At 39.9% G+C, this 18,492-nt stretch overlaps 2 protein-coding genes across 2 annotated transcripts in view; both read right to left on the minus strand.

The window, feature by feature from the left end:
• Positions 1-1,690: 1,690 nt before the first annotated feature.
• tmprss15 (transmembrane serine protease 15) lies at positions 1,691-15,804 on the minus strand (the record flags this gene model as incomplete). Its single annotated transcript, XM_079283180.1, has 28 exons — positions 1,691-1,812; positions 1,882-1,936; positions 2,126-2,265; positions 3,966-4,061; positions 4,265-4,446; positions 5,754-5,898; positions 5,989-6,054; positions 6,159-6,208; positions 6,506-6,601; positions 6,692-6,720; positions 6,947-7,041; positions 7,125-7,235; positions 7,315-7,458; positions 7,573-7,698; positions 7,872-7,961; positions 8,659-8,800; positions 8,881-9,025; positions 9,258-9,363; positions 11,097-11,252; positions 11,337-11,477; positions 11,613-11,722; positions 11,814-11,922; positions 12,040-12,159; positions 14,195-14,242; positions 14,326-14,468; positions 14,673-14,740; positions 15,487-15,605; positions 15,693-15,804. The coding sequence occupies 28 exons, from the start codon at positions 15,802-15,804 to the stop codon at positions 1,691-1,693; spliced, it is 3,066 nt and encodes a 1,021-aa protein (XP_079139306.1).
• A 1,070-nt stretch (positions 15,805-16,874) lies between these two features.
• csf1rb (colony stimulating factor 1 receptor, b) overlaps positions 16,875-18,492 on the minus strand; it is a 36,076-nt gene continuing 34,458 nt past the window's right edge. The window contains exons 19-21 of the mRNA XM_079284077.1: positions 17,650-17,749; positions 17,406-17,532; positions 16,875-17,318 (exon numbers count right to left, since the gene is read on the minus strand). Coding sequence (XP_079140203.1) covers positions 17,163-17,318; positions 17,406-17,532; positions 17,650-17,749 — 383 coding nt within the window. The 3' untranslated portion in view covers positions 16,875-17,162. The remainder of the gene's footprint in view (positions 17,319-17,405; positions 17,533-17,649; positions 17,750-18,492) is intronic.

The raw sequence follows: 18,492 nt of genomic DNA on the forward strand, positions 1-18,492 counted from the left end.
TCCAGTCTGGGTTTCGCAGACAACACTTGACTGAAACCGCTCTCCTGAGGGTTTCAAATGACATTCTCACGTGTGCTGATGCAGGTGACTGCTCTGTTAGTTCTTCTGGACCTCAGTTCTGCATTTGACACTGTAGACCATGACGTCCTGATTAAGAGGCTTCGTGATTGGGTGGGCATATCTGGCATAGCATTAGACTGGTTCACGTCTTACCTCAATGACAGAAGTTTCAATGTCTCTGTGGATGATTTTGTGTCTGTTACCTCTCCACTGTCTTGTGGTGTACCGCAGGGCTCGGTTCTGGGGCCTCTGTTATTTTCCCTTTATCTTTTACCTTTGGGATCGATTATAAAAAGTTATTATAATAATGTGTCTTATCATTTATATGCAGATGATATCCAACTCCATCTGTCATTCAAACCCAGCGAGGCATTCACATTAACTCGGCTCCTGGACTGTGTCAATGCCATCAGACACTGGACGGCAGAAAACTGCTTACAACTCAACGACACTAAGACGGAGGTCCTAGTTATTGCTCCAGAGGAGTTTGTCCCCATGATCAGGCAGATTATTGGTCCACTCTCCTCTGCTGCCCATTGCAACCTGCGCAATCTTGGGATTTTCTTTGATCGATCCATGTCGTTTGACCCTCATGTTAAGCAGCTGTCCAAATCATGTTTCTTCCATCTAAGAAATATCAGTAAACTGAGATCTGTAGTATCAACACCTGAACTAGAGATGATCATACACACATTTATCTCCTCACGCATTGACTACTGTAACTAATTTTTTACATCACTCAGTGTATCTGCTCTAAACCGTCTGCAGGTCATCCAAAACGCTGCACCAGATTACTCACCAGGACAAATCGACATTCTCACATCACCCCCGTACTCGATCTCTCCACTGGCTTCCTGTAGCATCTCGGATACACTTCAACATTCTCACCATCACTTACAGAGCACTTCACGGTCAGGCTCCGGCTTATGTAGCTGATCTACTTCGCCCCTATTCACCCGCCCGCACTCTCAGGTCAAACGCTCTAGGTCTTCTGTCAGTCCCACGCACACGATGTAAGAGCCGTGGTGACCGAGCCTTTGAGGCAGTGGCCCCGAGGCTCTGGAATGCTCTGCCTGCAACTCTACGCCTCGCAGATACTGTGAATACTTTTAAAAAAGTGCTCAAAACCCACCTTTTTAGGCTGCCGTTTGAGTAAAAACCCATGTCCTAGACCTTGCTTTATAAAATAAACAGTGAAATAATACATTTTTATTTATATTTTAAAACAGGCTCGTTGAACCCAGAATGTGTAAATACATGACGTCATACAGAAAGAAGTCTTTTCATTTTTTTTCATTGTCCAATCAACTTCATTAAATTGTATGACATCAGAATGATCATTAATTATTAATGATCATTTTAAAGTATGCAATAAAGACAATTCATGAACTCAACTTGATATTCTGCTTAAATCTCATAAAATAAAGTACATCGTATAATATAAATTTTGAAATATATAAAGGTAAAGATATGTTATATCATGTATGCAAACTGTATTTATAATCTAACTAAGTTACAAAAACATTTTTCAAATATTCTCTCATCAAATGAGTTTACAGTTTAATTATTAAAATAATTATTACGTTCTCATCAAAACATATTTTAATAAGAACTTTACTCTGAAAAACTATCAGGAGGAGGAAGAGGAGGAGGAGCGTCTGGTCTGAGCGATCCAGGAGCTGAAAGCAGAGACTCGTGCGTAGACTCCAGGTCTCTGAGGACGACCACAGCCAATCCCAAAAGAGGTCACACCTATAGGGACCAATCAGAACGCAGCCTCATTATACTGTGTGTATGTGTGTGTGTGTGTGTGTTACTGACCAATAAGAGTCCCGTATCCGTTATCCAGACACATCAATGGACCTCCAGAGTCGCCCTGAAAAAAACATGTTCAAACTGTATTAACAATAAACAATAAACCAGTACCAGGAAGCAGGATCTGGGTCAGTAAGGTAACTTCAGAGTAGAACCGTTCAGGGAACCAGATAACCATGACTGTCTAGGTGGTGGTTCTAGGTCTAGGTGGCCCAGGTGAATCCAGGTGAGTCCAGGTGGTCTAGGTTACCTGACAGGAGTCCACCCCCCCCTCCAGGTACCCGGCACACAGCATGCTGGAGGTGATGTTGTACTCAGGTAACTGAAGCTGACACTGATCCTGAACCAGCAGAGGAACCTCAGCCTCCTGGAGAACATCTAGGAGAGAACCTGAGAGAGACAGACAAGTGGAGAGAGAGACAGACAGGTGGTGAGAGAGAGACAGACAGGTGGTGAGAGAGAGACAGACAGATTGTGAGAGAGAGACAGACAGGTGGCGAGAGAGAGAGACAGACAGGTTGTGAGAGAAACAGACAGGTGGAGAGAGAGACAGACAGGTGGAGAGAGACAGACAGATGGAGAGAGAGAGACAGACAGGTTGTGAGAGAGACAGACAGGTAGTGAGAGAGAGACAGACAGGTAGTGAGAGAAACAGACAGGTGGAGAGAGAGACAGACAGGTGGTGAGAGAGAAACAGACAGGTGGAGAGAGAGACAGACAGGTGGAGAGAGAAACAGACAGGTGGTGAGAGAGAGACAGACAGGTGGAGAGAGAAACAGACAGGTGGTGAGAGAGAGACAGACAGGTGGAGAGAGAGAGTGCATTTTATACCTGGGCCTTCACTGTTGTCCTGCAGCTGAAACACCACCTTATAACCACATGATGGCGCCACAGTTATTATTAGTTTCTAAGGCTGTAACTATGTACGTATTAAACCGTTTGGTACGAGACTTACAATACGTTTGAATAGTACTAGAGCATCTGGAAAATGCAGAAGCTTGTATTCAGGAACATATAATGTTTCCTGCGCTCATGGAGGACAGTGGTTCTCAGCTGGTCTGGCTGTGGGACCCACCATCACTCCTTAATGACAAGTCACAGCCCAAAGAGATGGTCTTATGATTTTACTTTCACAACTTGAGCATTGTACTACTGCTCTGCAGTGTCTTTCCTCGTCTCAGCCCCCTGTGTCATGGTACATCTCACTCAGTCAGAATGCCCATATTTGATTGGCTGAGCTGCATCACGTGATGTGATTCACTACCCGACTAAGCCTCTGCTGTTAAGTTTCGTTTCACGATAGTCACGTGCTCGCCCACTGACCAATCACAGCGCACTCTGCACCTCGCGGCAGAGCTACACCTGAACACTGAGCTGCACTAATGCTGACGTCATTATAGGCCGGCTAGCAGGTCCTGATACGTCAAAGAATACGCCCAACATGTCAAACTAAAGATCTGATTGGTTGAACACTATGACAATCAACAATATCGTCTCCATTCACTTAAAGTGCACATGGATGCACTTGTGAGTCTGCAGGCCTCTGGCTCTGTTCTACCTAGAGACACAGAGGTGAGATCTGATTGGATAAAAGCTCTACTTAAAACAAGCTGCACTGGAAGCAGAGCAACTGAGGAAGACAGGAGCTGTGCAATGAGAACATAAGATAATGGGGAAATATTTTTATAAATTATAATACATGTAGTGTATTTAAGAAAAAATATTAAATTTAAAATAGATAACTTAGTGATTCTGTTTAGGCCAGCAGAGAAGGCCTTGCAGGCCCTGACGGCCCACCACTGCTGTATAGTGTATGGAGTATCTATGGTACACATACTACATATATACTATATATAGTATGGTATGTATAGTATATATACTATATATAGCATGTATCCTGTAATTGTATTTGCTGTATGTGTGGAGTATCTATGGTACACATACTATATATACTATACGATACTATATAGTAGTAGAGTAAAGATACTATGTGTAATATGTATAGTATATAAAGCATGTGTAGTATGTGTAGTTTATATAGTGTATAAGAGTATACATAGTGTGTATTATTTATAGTATTTTATAATAACCTTGCTCAGCGTCTCGACCCCATCCAGCGATCAAACATCTGGTTCCAGCTGTGAAGTCCTGACCTTCAGCAGGTAAACAGAGCGGCTGGATGAGCTCTGAAAAACATTATTATTATTATTAATATTATATAAATTTATTATTACATCATTATGATATTATTTTTATTTGTATGATTATATTATTATTATGATTATATTATTATAATTATTTTTATATTAATTTAATATAACGTGTATTGTTGCTGACGAGTGAAGCTGATTGGTTGTTAATATATTCATTCATGAGTGTTGTTACTGACGAGTGAAGCTGATTGGATGATCCAGGTGCATCATGGCGATGTCGGCCTGTTTGGTTCGTCTGTTGTATTTTCTGTTGAAGACGATTCGATCGACTCGTCGGGTCTGAACCTCCAAAGAGTTTCTGTCACTTTGAGAGTGAAGACCGAAAACAGCCGACCACGAATCAAGATGGACGTTCTTCCTGAGAAACAAAACATGGACAGAAAAGAAAAGATTTAAGAAAAATGTGTTTATTTACATTCAAGGTGGAAATAAGACTTCATTTGTCATCATCATACCTTTTTCATTTAAGTAGAACTTTAAGCTTCAGTTTCAGGTTTTACTTAAATGTGCAACATTTATAAAACACATGAAAATATAATCAAAAGAGTTCATTCATAAACACTTAACAACTCATTGTTTGTGAAGTTTTATTTACAGCTTTCAAGAAGACACAGTTCTTTAAAATCCTATAAATATAATAAATATATTTATATATATATAAACATAAAATATATAAATTTTAGTGCTGGACAACGATTAAAGTATGTAATCTTGATTAATCTCATTGTTATGCGCAAAGTTCATAATGAATTCAAAAGTAGTGTATTGCACACATTTATTTTAAAGTGCTGCTATATGAACGAAGGTCAATAACATTAACATTTGGTTTAAAGACTTTAAAACACTTTAAAAACTCTTAAAAAATTAATTTAAATGAAAGCTGCGAGCAGCATTGATCGGGCCCTCGCAACTTCATGCATGGCGAGGGTACTAGCAGGACTCTGGCCATGCATTGCTGTGACCGTCATACACTGCGTTCACGAGTTAAACGGTATTTCCTGGTACTGGCAGGACTCTGGGTGACGCGGCCATGAATTTCTGTGACCATCACACTCTGCGTGCACGAGTGAGATATTTCCTGTGTAGACCAGCAGCGTAGCAAGATCATGTTGCCAGGTCTGAAGCCTCAAATGTTTTGAGTGTACATCCGATACAATCATCAATGTAAGCCTTTAAAGATCATTAAGAAGATGAATGTGTGTGAATGTGCTTCAGTGTTTGTAACACAACAGACTGTCAGTTTACTGGGATGGGTTCAACTCCCTGCAGTGTCCTGCTGATTGGATTTGGACTTACATGAACGTTAACAGAACAGTACATTTGTTGTTACTTGAACACTTTAATTTAACACTGTTTTCATTTGAAGTTCTTCTGTAACTTTAGACTGTAGTGTGAAGCATTCATTGTAACGTTTAATCTGATTGTCATGAAGAAGCTCTGGACAGATCATTTATACTGATGCCCACTGACATGGTTTGAGAACCACTGTTATCTAACTTTTGCTCTCCAAGCATCTTAGTTTGCACATAGTTAGATCAGAGAAGTCTTTTTCTCATGGTGTGCCCACAAACCCGATAATAACTCGTTAACTTGCCTAGCACTAATAAATATATAATATATGCATTTGTATTATTTATATAAATAAATAAAGTATTGTTCTCTCACCCGTAAACACAATGTGCAGCAGTCAGCAGCCAGTCTTCATCAATCAGTGAAGCTCCACACACGTGACCCCCCCTCCACTGCAGAGAGACTATCCATGGCCACGCCCCCTTCACAGCATCGACCCCCCCGACCACTCTGACGTCACCTGTCAGGTATCAACAAACACAAACTACAGTCATGATTCGACCAACCAGAGGAGGTCAGATTCTAACTGATAGGAGTCTGTTACCTTCACCGTGTTTCCTCTCTGCCGATTGGTCCGTCTCCTTCGTCTCATTAGTGACATAACGAGTACCACAAGCTAAAACAACACAGAGTCAATCCTTATAAAAAAAGTTAGTTTCACCTGAAACAGCCTTAAGATGACATGAACAACTTAACTTTCGTGTTTATCAGTGTACTCACGTTGGTTGTCACAGTTCAGAGAAATCACTTCTTCACTGACGCAGGTTTCACTGTAAAAACAACAATCGCTCATTGTCTTCTATTGGATAAACTCAGGTCTTATGACTCGACTTCACTTCCTGCATCTTATTCTGGATCTGGTTGTAATTCATTCCTGAGGTCTGGTTGTGGTTAGTTGTAGTTGTTGTTGTTGTTCTACTTCTAGTTGTAGTTCTGGTTGTAGTTGTAGTTATTTGCCTTAGGGTTCCATTGCTATCTGGTTGATATTCTAGTTGTGATTCTGGTTCTGGTTCTAGTTTAAGTTCTAGTTCTATTGTAGTTAAGGTCCAGGTTCTGGTCTTCAGTACCTGATACTGGTATTCAGTGTCCCGTTACTGGTGACCGTGATGGCTGTAAACGGTGGATCTTGTGGCCGAGCCGGCAGCAGCGTGGTTTTCCCCGACCTGCAGTCAGGAACAACAAATAGATCTGAGTCTTTTCTTTGACCCACTAGAACCTTGTTTAATCAACCTGCTACAACAGGTGAGATGTGTCTGTATCCCAGGTACTGACAGGTGAAGACAGACAGGTGAGAGTTACCTGTATCCAGGTACTGACAGGTGAAGACAGACAGGTGAGAGTTACCTGTATCCAGGTACTGACAGGTGAAGACAGACAGGTGAGAGTTACCTGTATCCAGGTACTGACAGGTGAAGACAGACAGGTGAGAGTTACCTGTATCCAGGTACTGACAGGTGAAGACAGACAGGTGAGAGTTACCTGTATCCCAGGTACTGACAGGTGAAGACAGACAGGTGAGAGTTCCAGGTGTCAGCACACACGGTGAGCAGCGAGGAAACAAGTTGAAACTGAAGACGGTTGGAACTGTTCACCTGCAACATAACTGAAACACACAGACACACGTACCCGTCTAACACACCTGTATTGTGATAATAAACATTAAGGTGAACTAACTGATCGACTCACCACAGTCGGCCTCATCGGAGGCGTCGGCACAGTCAACCTCGCCGTCACATTGACCGTTGCCATCGATACAACTTCCTGTCTGACACCTGAACTGACCGACTGCACAGGCAGCTGATCACAAACAATCAACGATCAATAAACAATAATAATAATATAATAATCAATAACACAGACATGTGACTGAGCTCACCTGGTGACCCCAGGTTGATCCCTGAGGTGAAGTTGGCTCTGAATCCTCGGCCGTGATCTGATTCGTCCGTAAAGAACCAGACTGTCATCTGATTGGTCGATGAGAACAAATCGTGGGCGGGGCCGGCGCTGCCAGTGAGGACAGCTGGAACAAGTTACCTGTACATTGTTACCTGAAGCAGAACAGTCACCTGTATACACACACACACACCTGGTGAGGAGGAAGCTGAAAAGGATTATGGGTAAAACATAACCTCACCCAGTAAATTGGAGTTTGGCCCCGCCCCATCTCGCACCTCTACGACGTCATAGGTCGCTTCGACATCAAAGTCAAGGAAGTGGAGCTGGATGTTTCGACCCTCACCTGCGTGTAGAGTCCACACACCTGCAGCAGCAAAGGATCATGGGTAAGGTGAGGCGAGTTTGAAAACATCAATTTGTCTTTGTTAAAACCAGTGAAGATCAGTACAGAGATATAAGTCAAGTATTATAAGTTATTCGTAAAAGTACAGGTATTAGTACATGTAAGAAGTAGTACAACGTTTAAAGTGTACCCACACTGAGCCTCGTTTCCATAGGATTGTGGGTAATTTGGCGAGCTGAAGGTGGAGTTTGGCTCCCAGATGTCAAAGGGTCCTCCACAGTCAGCTGGACCAATCAGAGCAGAGAAAATCAATCACATGTTCTTCATATGCTCACATTCTGGACCATTTTGTTATATTGATCGTCTGTGTTGTAGTTTCATTGTATTGATATTCTTTAAGCACAACGTAGAGTGTCTCTGGATCCATGTTTATTTTTTTTGATCGAGGCTCTTTCCTACCTGGTATAGAGGCGTGGTCTGTGTCTTACTTGGTATAGGGGCGTGGTCTGTGTCTTACCTGGTATAGGGGCGTGGTCTGTGTCTTACCTGGTATAGGGGCGTGGTCTGTGTCTTACCTGGTATAGAGGCGTGGTCTGTGTCTTACCTGGTATAGGGCCGTGGTCTGTGTCTTACCTGGTATAGAGGCGTGGTCTGTGTCTTATCTGGTATAGGGGCGTGGTCTGTGCCTTACCTGGTATAGGGGCCTGGTCTGTGTCTTATCTGGTATAGGGGCGTGGTCTGTGTCTTAGCTGGTATAGGGGCGTGGTCTGTGTCTTACCTGGTATATGGCCGTGGTCTGTGTCTTACCTGGTATAGGGGCGTGGTCTGTGTCTTACCTGGTTTAGGGGCGTGGTCTGTGTCTTACCTGGTATAGGGGCGTGGTCTGTGTCTTACCTGGTTTAGGGGCGTGGTCTGTGTCTTACCTGGTATAGGGGCGTGGTCTGTGTCTTACCTGGTTTAGGGCCGTGGTCTGTGTCTTACCTGGTATAGGGGGAGGGGTTGCTGGAGGAGGCACATTGGTTGGTTCTGGGGGGGCGGGGCCACAGGGCTCAGATGTCAGTGTGATGTCATCCAGAGCGATGTCATTCCTCACCCCTCCTTTTTTCAGCCCTTCAAACACCACCTGCAGAGGTCAGAGGTCAAACTGATTGAGTGATTATTGATCAGCTGACTAATGATCACTTCCTGTATGACGTCACTGACCGTGGTCTCTTTTGTCAGGTTCAGAGTCACCTGGCCGTAGTTCCAGTTGTCTCCATAGTTTCCGTCTCTTTGGAACACCACGGTAATAGCAGGTTGAGACAGAAAGACTCTGAGACGGTGGATGTCTTCACCAAACATGTGGTACCTGAGGACAGGTGTTCATTTATTGTTGAAATAACTTCTTTCTTTTCTGGCTCGTTTACTTTTTGTCTGTTTTTTTATGTTGACTTGTTAATTGTTCTGTTGTTTTGTGACTTTCACAACAATAGTTTATTTGAGAACTTTCAGGATTTAGAGACAGACCTGGTGAAAATAACGAATGAACTTCTAATTGATCCGACAAATTATAACAATTAGTTTATGTTGCTGTTGTTTACCAGAAGCTCAGACACATTGGCTGAGTGGGAGGAGTCAGAGGGAGGCTGTGGATCCTGAAGCTCTTCAGCCATTGGCCGGGACTCAGAGGAGTGACCACGTAGAAACCTGAATCAGACACACAACACCATCAAAACTACTGGGCCCCGTTCCTCGTACGTGGCTAACTGAGTTAGCCGGATACTTTTCAAGATAAGATGACGTAGATCAGGCTTTTCGGTTCCACGAAGCAAGTTCGGCAAAATCACCATGGCAACACATCCAAAAGCTTGAACCTGCTCCAGCGCAGGCTCAGTGAAGGGAGCTGGATAAGCTGCCACTCCCCCGGAAAACATGGCCGCTCCTGTCACATACGGTAGTCTAATGCGCTTGCGCATATACTGGGGGTTATACGGGAGTTGATGAAATGCATGTAAAGTGAGACACACGTGATCCTTAAAAGCAGCGGAGCAAACTAAGAAGCCTCTGTTGCATTAATGTGCAGCTCCCTTCCTCAGAGATCCACTGATGAAGGAGGATATTAGTTAGATGAGCGTTTTATAGGGAGAGACTTCTTCCACATCGCCAAGATCCGTCATCACATCACGATGACTTCCTATACGAGCGCTGTCCATTCTGCCCACAAGGAATCATTTCTTTCCAGAGCTTCTGGAGCAGACATTGAACACCACACTGCCTGTCCCACAGACTGGATGCAGCCTTGAGCTGTTGTGCGAGTGCTGCGTTGTTGTAGTGTCGGCGATGCGGAGAACATGGGGAAAGCCGCTGCATGCCGCGCTGTTGGTCCAGTTGATTTGGCGCTTAATAAACTTACGGATGTGTTCATGACGTCACCATGGCACATATTGTGCTGACTCAGCATTCTGAGTCATGTGTGTGTGCTTAGTGTGTACTTGCTCTCATGTCCTCTTGATGGCTGGTTGCATACATGAGGTTAAAGCACTCATAATGATATGAGTGTTATTAGTACAGCAGCACATCATTACTGTAGAACATGATGAAGGTGGATCATGATGAGAACACAGAGAATCACACACTATTGATCTTCACTGCTTCAGTTGATTGAATGTCTGATGATGAATAACACACACATATTCACACTGCTAGTTCTACATGTGATCTACACACACATGTACATACACACATACAGTACATGATGCATGAGGCATACAGCACACATGTCCTCATGTTAATGAGTGTCATTGGATCCTCGTTGGGCTTGTTTTTATTATTATTCTGAAGAGTTGAGATCATTATTGTCGCTGTAGATCTCATTGGATGATGCATCATGAAGTCTACTGCCAGCAGCACATAAAGACATGTCATGTGATTGGTTGGGGTGATGAGGCATTAAAATGAGCCGCTTCATTTCCAACACTGACGCATTGAACGTGTCTGATGTGTTGCCGTGCTTCTTGTCTGGTCCTCTCAGCGGTGCCGCTGTTATATTTTGCTGTGATTACGGTCTTGACTTCCTCATATGCGTTCATGATCATCTCCTGCTCGTCAGCGGAGAACAAAGAGGCTCTTTCTGTGACTTTATTTCACATTGTACTGTTAGAACATCATGGTTTGGGTGATCCACGCTTCCCCCTTTAGAAGTAGGACAATCATCCTGATCCTGATCGTCTGGGTCGGATTAACTGTTTGAGAGGATCAGCCTCGGAGAAACCGAGATAGCCTGACTTCAATCATCTCGTTAATTTATGCTGCTAATAGGACATTTGATCGACTTAGTGAACCACGTACGAGGAACGGGGCCCTGATGCTGCTACAAACAACAACAACAACAACAACAACAACATATAAATATATTGTTTGATGACATTATAAAGACTCACCTGAGCCATTACTCAGCGTGTGGTCGACACTCGGGCCGCTTAGTGGAGGGAATGTGGAGCCGCTGGTTCGAATCCAGTCTCCATCATCATCATAGTCCTGCTGCTGCCTCCAGAAACACATGCCCTGCTCAAAGGTACAGGTCAGCTTCTCCTTGTCTGAACACACACACACACACAGCTCAGGTACAGTACCACACTTTACAGTTATACATATTAAATATAATAATAATAAAATGTTACTGGAGAGGTCGGAGAGGTTGGCTGCTCTGTAGGTGGCGTTGAACCCTAACAGATTGTTGACGTCATCAGAGATAAACTCCACCGTTGATTGGTCGGTCAGCAGCCATACGGTCCCAAGAGGGGCGGAGCCTGAGAGCTCAGCTGTCAATCATATGAGAAGATGTGTGGTCAGGTTGTAAAAACTGATCCATAAACACACACACTGTTGTCCTCTGTGTTTGTGTGTGTGGGTGTATGTGTGTGTATGTATCTCTGCGTGTATATGTGTGTGTTTACCTGTCAGATATTTCTCTGCGCCGATGTTTTCATAAAGTTTCAGAACATCGATATTTTCTTCTGTTTCAAAATGGTGGAAGTTGATCTGAACAGAAAATCCTGGATCGACTCTGAAAACATTGTTTTACTGTCAACAACCCGCTTTTATTGTGAAAGTCTGTGCAGTGTGTGTGTAGGTGTGTGTGTGATCTCATGTTTTACCTGATGATCCAGCGACAGAAGCTGTTGTTTTTGTACGTTTCTGAGCCGGCTGATGAACTGAAGGAACCAATCAGATCGCTCAGAACGAACTGTCCGTCACACGCCGTCACTATAGATAGATACATCTTGATAACTTAATAAACTAACAGGAATCCTTTTATACAAACCAGGTTATGTGTATATAAAATCTGTATATATTTATGTCATCATCATCTCCATCACTGACCACAGCGAGCTACGGCTTCATCAGAGTCATCATCACAGTCATGGACTCCGTCACAGAGCTGATTGATCAGAACGCACGTTGATCGATCGTCACACGACGTCTGGTGAGGAGGACACTTTACTGAGAAGTTTAATAAAACACGTTTATTACAAAACAGACTTCATACCAGAAAATACACTGAAACTGATCTCACAACATTTAGAGTTAACATTGATATCAATCTTTTTTCTTTATTTAGATCACTGTCAGCGTAAAATATAAATATTAAGAGTAGACCTGTATGATAAAATCTAAATAATATAAAATAACAGTCACTTATATGTTTGATTCAAAGAAATCTGCTTTTCCCGATTGTGATCTTGGTCATGAATGGAAGATCTTTGATAGAACAGTTTGTGTTCTGGTTATAAGTGAAGTTAAAAAAAGTTTGAAGTTTAAATAAACTTCAGAGACATTAAAGGTAATTCAAATATAATTTAAAAAGAGTTGAAAGAAAGTTTAGAGAGAGTAAAAAGAGACATTTAATGTCAGTTCAAAGAGACATTGAAAGTTAGTTCAGAGACATTTAAAGTCAGTTCAAAGAGACCATTAAAGTTAGTTCAAAGAGACATTTAAAGTTAGTTTAAAGAGACATTTAAAGTCAGTTCAAAGAGGCCGTTAAAGTTAGTTCAAAGAGACCGTTAAAAGTTAGTTCAAAGCGACATTTAAAGTTAGTTCAGAGACATTTAAAGTTAGTTCAAAGAGACCGTTAAAGTTAGTTCAAAGAGACATTTAAAGTTAGTTTAAAGAGACATTTAAAGTTAGTTCAAATAGACATTGAAAGTTAGTTCAAAGAGACATTTAAAGTTAGTTCAGAGACATTTAAAGTTAGTTCAAAGAGACATTTAAAGTTAGTTTAAAGAGACATTTAAAGTTAGTTCAAAGAGACGTTTAAAGTTAGTTCAAAGAGACATTGAAAGTTAGTTCAAAGAGACATTGAAAGTCAGTTCAGAGACATTTAAAGTTAGTTCAAAAAGACATTTAAAGTTAGTTCAAAGAGACATTGAAAGTTAGTTCAAAGAGACATTGAAAGTTAGTTCAAAGAGACCGTTAAAGTTAGTTCAAAGAGACATTTAAAGTTAGTTCAAAGAGACATTTAAAGTTAGTTCAAATAGACATTTAAAGTTAGTTCAGAGACATTAAAGGTAATTCAAAGATAATTTAAAAATAGTTGAAAGAAAGTTTAGAGAGAGTAAAAAGAGACATTTAAAGTTAGTTCAAAGAGACATTTAAAGTTAGTTCAAAGAGACATTTAAAGTTAGTTCAGAGACATTTAAATTAGTTTAAAGAGACATTGAAAGTTAGTTCAAAGAGACATTGAAAGTTAGTTCAGAGACATTGAAAGTTAGTTCAGAGACCGTTAAAGTTAGTTCAGAGACATTTAAAGTTAGTTCAACGAGACATTGAAAGTTAGTTCAAAGAGACATTGAAAGTTAGTTCAGAGACCGTTAAAGTTAGTTCAAAGAGACATTTAAAGTTCGTTCAGAGACATTTAAAGATAGTTTAAAGAGACATTGAAAGTTAGTTCAGAGACATTTAAAGTTAGTTGAAAGAGATATTGAAAGTTAGTTCAATGAGACATTGAAAGTTAGTTCAAATATACATTTAAAGTTAGTTCAGAGACATTTAAAGTTAGTTCAAAGAGACATTTAAAGTTAGTTCAGAGACATTTAAAGTTAGTTCAAAGAGACATTTAAAGTTAGTTCAAAGAGACATTTAAAGTTAGTTTAAAAAGACATTTAAAGTTAGTTCAAAGAGACATTGAAAGTTAGTTCAAAGAGAAATTTAAAGTTAGTTTAAAAAGTAATTTAAAGTTAGTTCAAAGAGACATTTAAAGTTAGTTTAAAGAGACATTTAAAGTTAGTTCAAAGAGACATTTAAAGGTAGTTCAAAGAGACATTGAAAGTAAATCTATAGAGTTTAAATAGAGTTTAAAGAGTTTAAATAGATTTTCTCACCTGTTGTAGGTGTAATGCTTGTTGGAGCAGCTGTTAAAAGTTTCAAGATTATCGTGAAGATAATTTTAATAGAGTTAGTCAAATTTTTAAAAACTATTTAAATCAAATTTGATAGAGTTTAAATAGAGTTTAAAGAAAGTTTAAATAGATTTTCTCACCAGTTGGCGAGACACTTGTTGGAGCAGCTGTTGTCTCGTCTTGTTTCTCTGAAGGAACAAATGAGTCAAAAAAAACTTATAATAAACTTATAATATGATCTAATCTGACCTCACAATGACCTCACACTCACCTGTGATCTGAATGCTGTTTCTATCGATCACCAATCCTTTAGCCACGCCCTCCTGAAGCCCCGCCCCCAGCTGTTGCTCTGTCTCCTTCACATCGATCAGCTGATTGAACCAAACGTCAAAGTTCACCACCACACTGCCCCGGCTGAGGAGAAACAATCAATAAAGATTGAAACATCAACTGATCAATACATTTACCCAAACTTTAATTTGATTTAATCTGTCAGAATCATCATCTGTTTGCCTGTATGATCAATATAAATACCTATATATATATATATATATATATATATATATATAGGTATTTATATATATATATATATACACAATATATATATAAATATCTGACCTGAAGTATAAAACGTGACACGACTTGAACTCCAGTCCGATCTCACTGTGACCGAACGCCTCCGATACCTGTCGACCAATCAGAAGACAGACTGAGATCAGGTGACTTAACAAAGAACTCAAATACAGATTATGACATCATTCACACCTGATGTCACTGACACCTGACATCATCAGTTAACACAGTTACCTGTTAAAGCTAAACACCGGTGACCTCTATGGCCGACACTATAATACTATTATACTACGACAGATTTAAATGTGAATAAACTCAAACCTCTGAGTCTAGCTGTTCTTCATAGTGTCTAAATTGGTGTGTACTTTATAGTGGATATACTTGGTGTGTATTTTATAGTGTATATATTGGTGCATATTTTATAGTGTGTATACCTATTGTGTACTTTATAGTGTCTCTACTTAGTGTGTCCTTTCTATTTTCTATATTTAGTGTGTACTATACAGTACAGTGTGTATACTTAGTGTGTATTTTAGACTGCCTATTTTGGTGGGTACTTTATAGTATATATACTTAATGTGTACTTCCTAGTGTCTACACTTAAGGTTTACTATATAGTGTCTACATTTAATGTGTACTTTTTAGTGTGTTTTTCATATTGTCTATACCTATTGTGTACTTGGCTATACTCAGCGTGTACTTAGTGTGTACATATTAATGTCAAATTATTACACATGCATACACTGATCAATACTAACCCTCTCCCTTTGCTGTCTTTCACAATAAAAGCTGATGATGTAAGCAGTTGCTTGATGTTAAACCTACCTGTTATTTTCAAAATAAAAGCCCATGATCTCACCAGCTGTTGGACGTCGTAAGCCAAAGATTTAAACTGCAGACTGCTGGAGTTCTTCAGCTCTTCAGAAAAAACAGCCCCTTCTATGATCGACATCCGACCGCTGAGCACTGTTGGTTCACCTCAACACACAAACAGCAGCAACACAGTGATCAATAATATCTTCCGACACCTGATCGGTTATTAAAGATTATTAAAACCATGTTTACCTTCAGTCTTCAGGCTGATCCATGAAACTACAATCAGTCCGACACAACAGGTGAGAAGAAGTAAAGACACGACGGAGAGGAGAAACTCCAGAGACGACAGAGCTCGCTTCATACTGACAACTGTAATCAATCAATCAATCAACCAATCAATCAATCTTCAGCTTCTTGTTAACATGAAGAATCAGACTCACCTGCGTCTCCTGCTGCAGACTTAGTTCACCTGTTCTCTTCAGATGTTAACGACTCTGATCGTCTTTTATTGAGCTGAAGATGACTGATGGCTCATAATCAATACAGCAGATAATGACGATAATAAAGATAATCATTAATAGCGTTTGACAGTCAGAGGAGAACTGCTGACACGCTATTAATACTACAAAATATAAAACCTTTAAAATACTGCAACAGCAAATAAAAACTCATTATTTAGAATATTAAAACACATTAAAGATATTAAGTTAATAATAATGATATGAATAAAGTATTGACTATAATATATAACGTATTTATTTAAATGTATAAATTATAAATTATTAAACAGTTAATAAATGAATCCGTTAACTTTATCTTTTAAATCACAATAACTTATGAAATGTTTAAACATGAATAATGTGACATTAACGAGCTTTACCTTCATGAACTACTTCCTGTTGTGTTTCTTCTTTATCAGAGTGTGAAGTCCAACAGCAGTAAACAGTCAGGTAATCTACTTCATGAGGCTCTGCCCCTAAACTCACCTGACAGGTCGGCCCTCATTATACTATATATATATATATATATATATATATATATATATATATATATATATATAAATATATTTACATGTATAAACGTGTAATAAATGTTCATAACAGACTATAATGTAGTAATAAGCAGATATGAGGACATTTTGTTTGATGCACAGCATTTGTTTTAACTTCTAATCTGAAGACATTTTTTACATAATTACACATTATTATTATGTATTATTATTTTTAATAATACATTATGATTACATGTTTATGTAGCACATTACTATATTAGTATGTATTATAACACATTATTATTACATGTTTAGGATTATTATTATAAACTTAAATTTCTCTCCCTCCCTTATAGAAAATAAATAATCTATTAATGTATAAATGTGTTGTGATGGCATGAATCTTTCAGGTACATCCAGGTATAAACAACGAAACAATCTGCTGTTAGTGTGATTTTATTTAAAGACATTAAATGAAAAAATACAAAATATGACAATTATAGTTTTAATCAATCTCAGAGAAAGTATGTTAAAACAGAAATAAACATTTATCAAATGTTATTAAAATAAAAAAAGAGTTATTACACAAACATCATTAGAATAAAGTGATCCAGACCAACATGAACCAGACCAACGTGATCCAGACCAAAGTGATCCAGACCAACGTGATCCAGATCAAACTGTTCACTCTGAATCTGTCAATAAAGTTTTTTATTTTGAACAGAGGATCAGGACAGCTGGTAGATGTTGTTGTTCATCATCGGCTCCTTCTCCTTCTCCTCCTCCTCCTCCTCCTCATCATCGTCACCTCTCTTCAGTGTCTCGTCTCCTCCTCTGACCACCTCCTCTTCTTCTCTACACTCATTGATGTTGTTGTACGTCGACTGTGGAAGAAGAGAGACGAGATGTTCAGACACCTGAAGCCTGCCGGACGAAGCTGAGGGTAGAGTTTACAAACACAGGTGTCTCACCTGGTCCCTGTGATGTGCCGATGTGTCATTGGTGGAGGGGAGGAGCCTGTTAATGAGCTGACCAATCGTTTTAAAGGTCGGTCTGTCAGTGGGCTCCAAACTCCAGCAGAGCGTCATCAGCTGATACCTGAGAGGACAAAAAAAAAATGATATATACACACACACACACACACACACACACACACACAGCGTATGGGCAATACATTCAAAATAACTTTGTTAAACTAATTGTCCGTCTGCTCACATCTCTGCTGGAGCGAAGTCTGGCTTGTCCATGTGGCGGCCATCTTGGATCATCTTGTAGAAGTTGGTATCCACGGCGATGTTTGGGTACGGACTCTTACCTGAACAGGTAGACACGCACAGTCACAGGTGAGCATCGCTGTCATCCAATCACAGAGCTTCACACTCTGTAGTGTCCTCACATCGTGTGTTCTTTATAGTGCACTTTAAGTATGGACACCATAACGTACACACTGAGTTTGGACATCATAAAGTACACACTAAGTATGGACATCATAAAGTACACACTAAGTATGGAGATCATAACGTACACACTAAGTATGGACATCATAAAGTACACACTGAGTTTGGACATCATAAAGTACACACTAAGTATGGACATCATAAAGTACACACTAAGTATGGAGATCATAAAGTACACACTAAGTATGGAGATCATAACGTACACACTAAGTATGGACATCATAAAGTACACACTGAGTTTGGACATCATAAAGTACACACTAAGTATGGACATCATAAAGTACACACTAAGTATGGAGATCATAAAGTACACACTAAGTATGGAGATCATAACGTACACACTAAGTATGGACACCATAATGTACACACTGAGTTTGGATATCATAAAGTACACACTAAGTATGGACATCATAAAGTACACACTAAGTATGGACATCATAAAGTACACACTAAGTATGGACATCATAAAGTACACACTAAGTATGGAGATCATAACGTACACACTAAGTATGGACATCATAAAGTACACACTGAGTTTGGACATCATAAAGTACACACTAAGTATGGACATCATAAAGTACACACTAAGTATGGAGATCAT

Source organism: Melanostigma gelatinosum, assembly GCF_949748355.1.
Source record: "Melanostigma gelatinosum genome assembly, chromosome: 14".
Taxonomy (NCBI): domain Eukaryota; kingdom Metazoa; phylum Chordata; class Actinopteri; order Perciformes; family Zoarcidae; genus Melanostigma; species Melanostigma gelatinosum.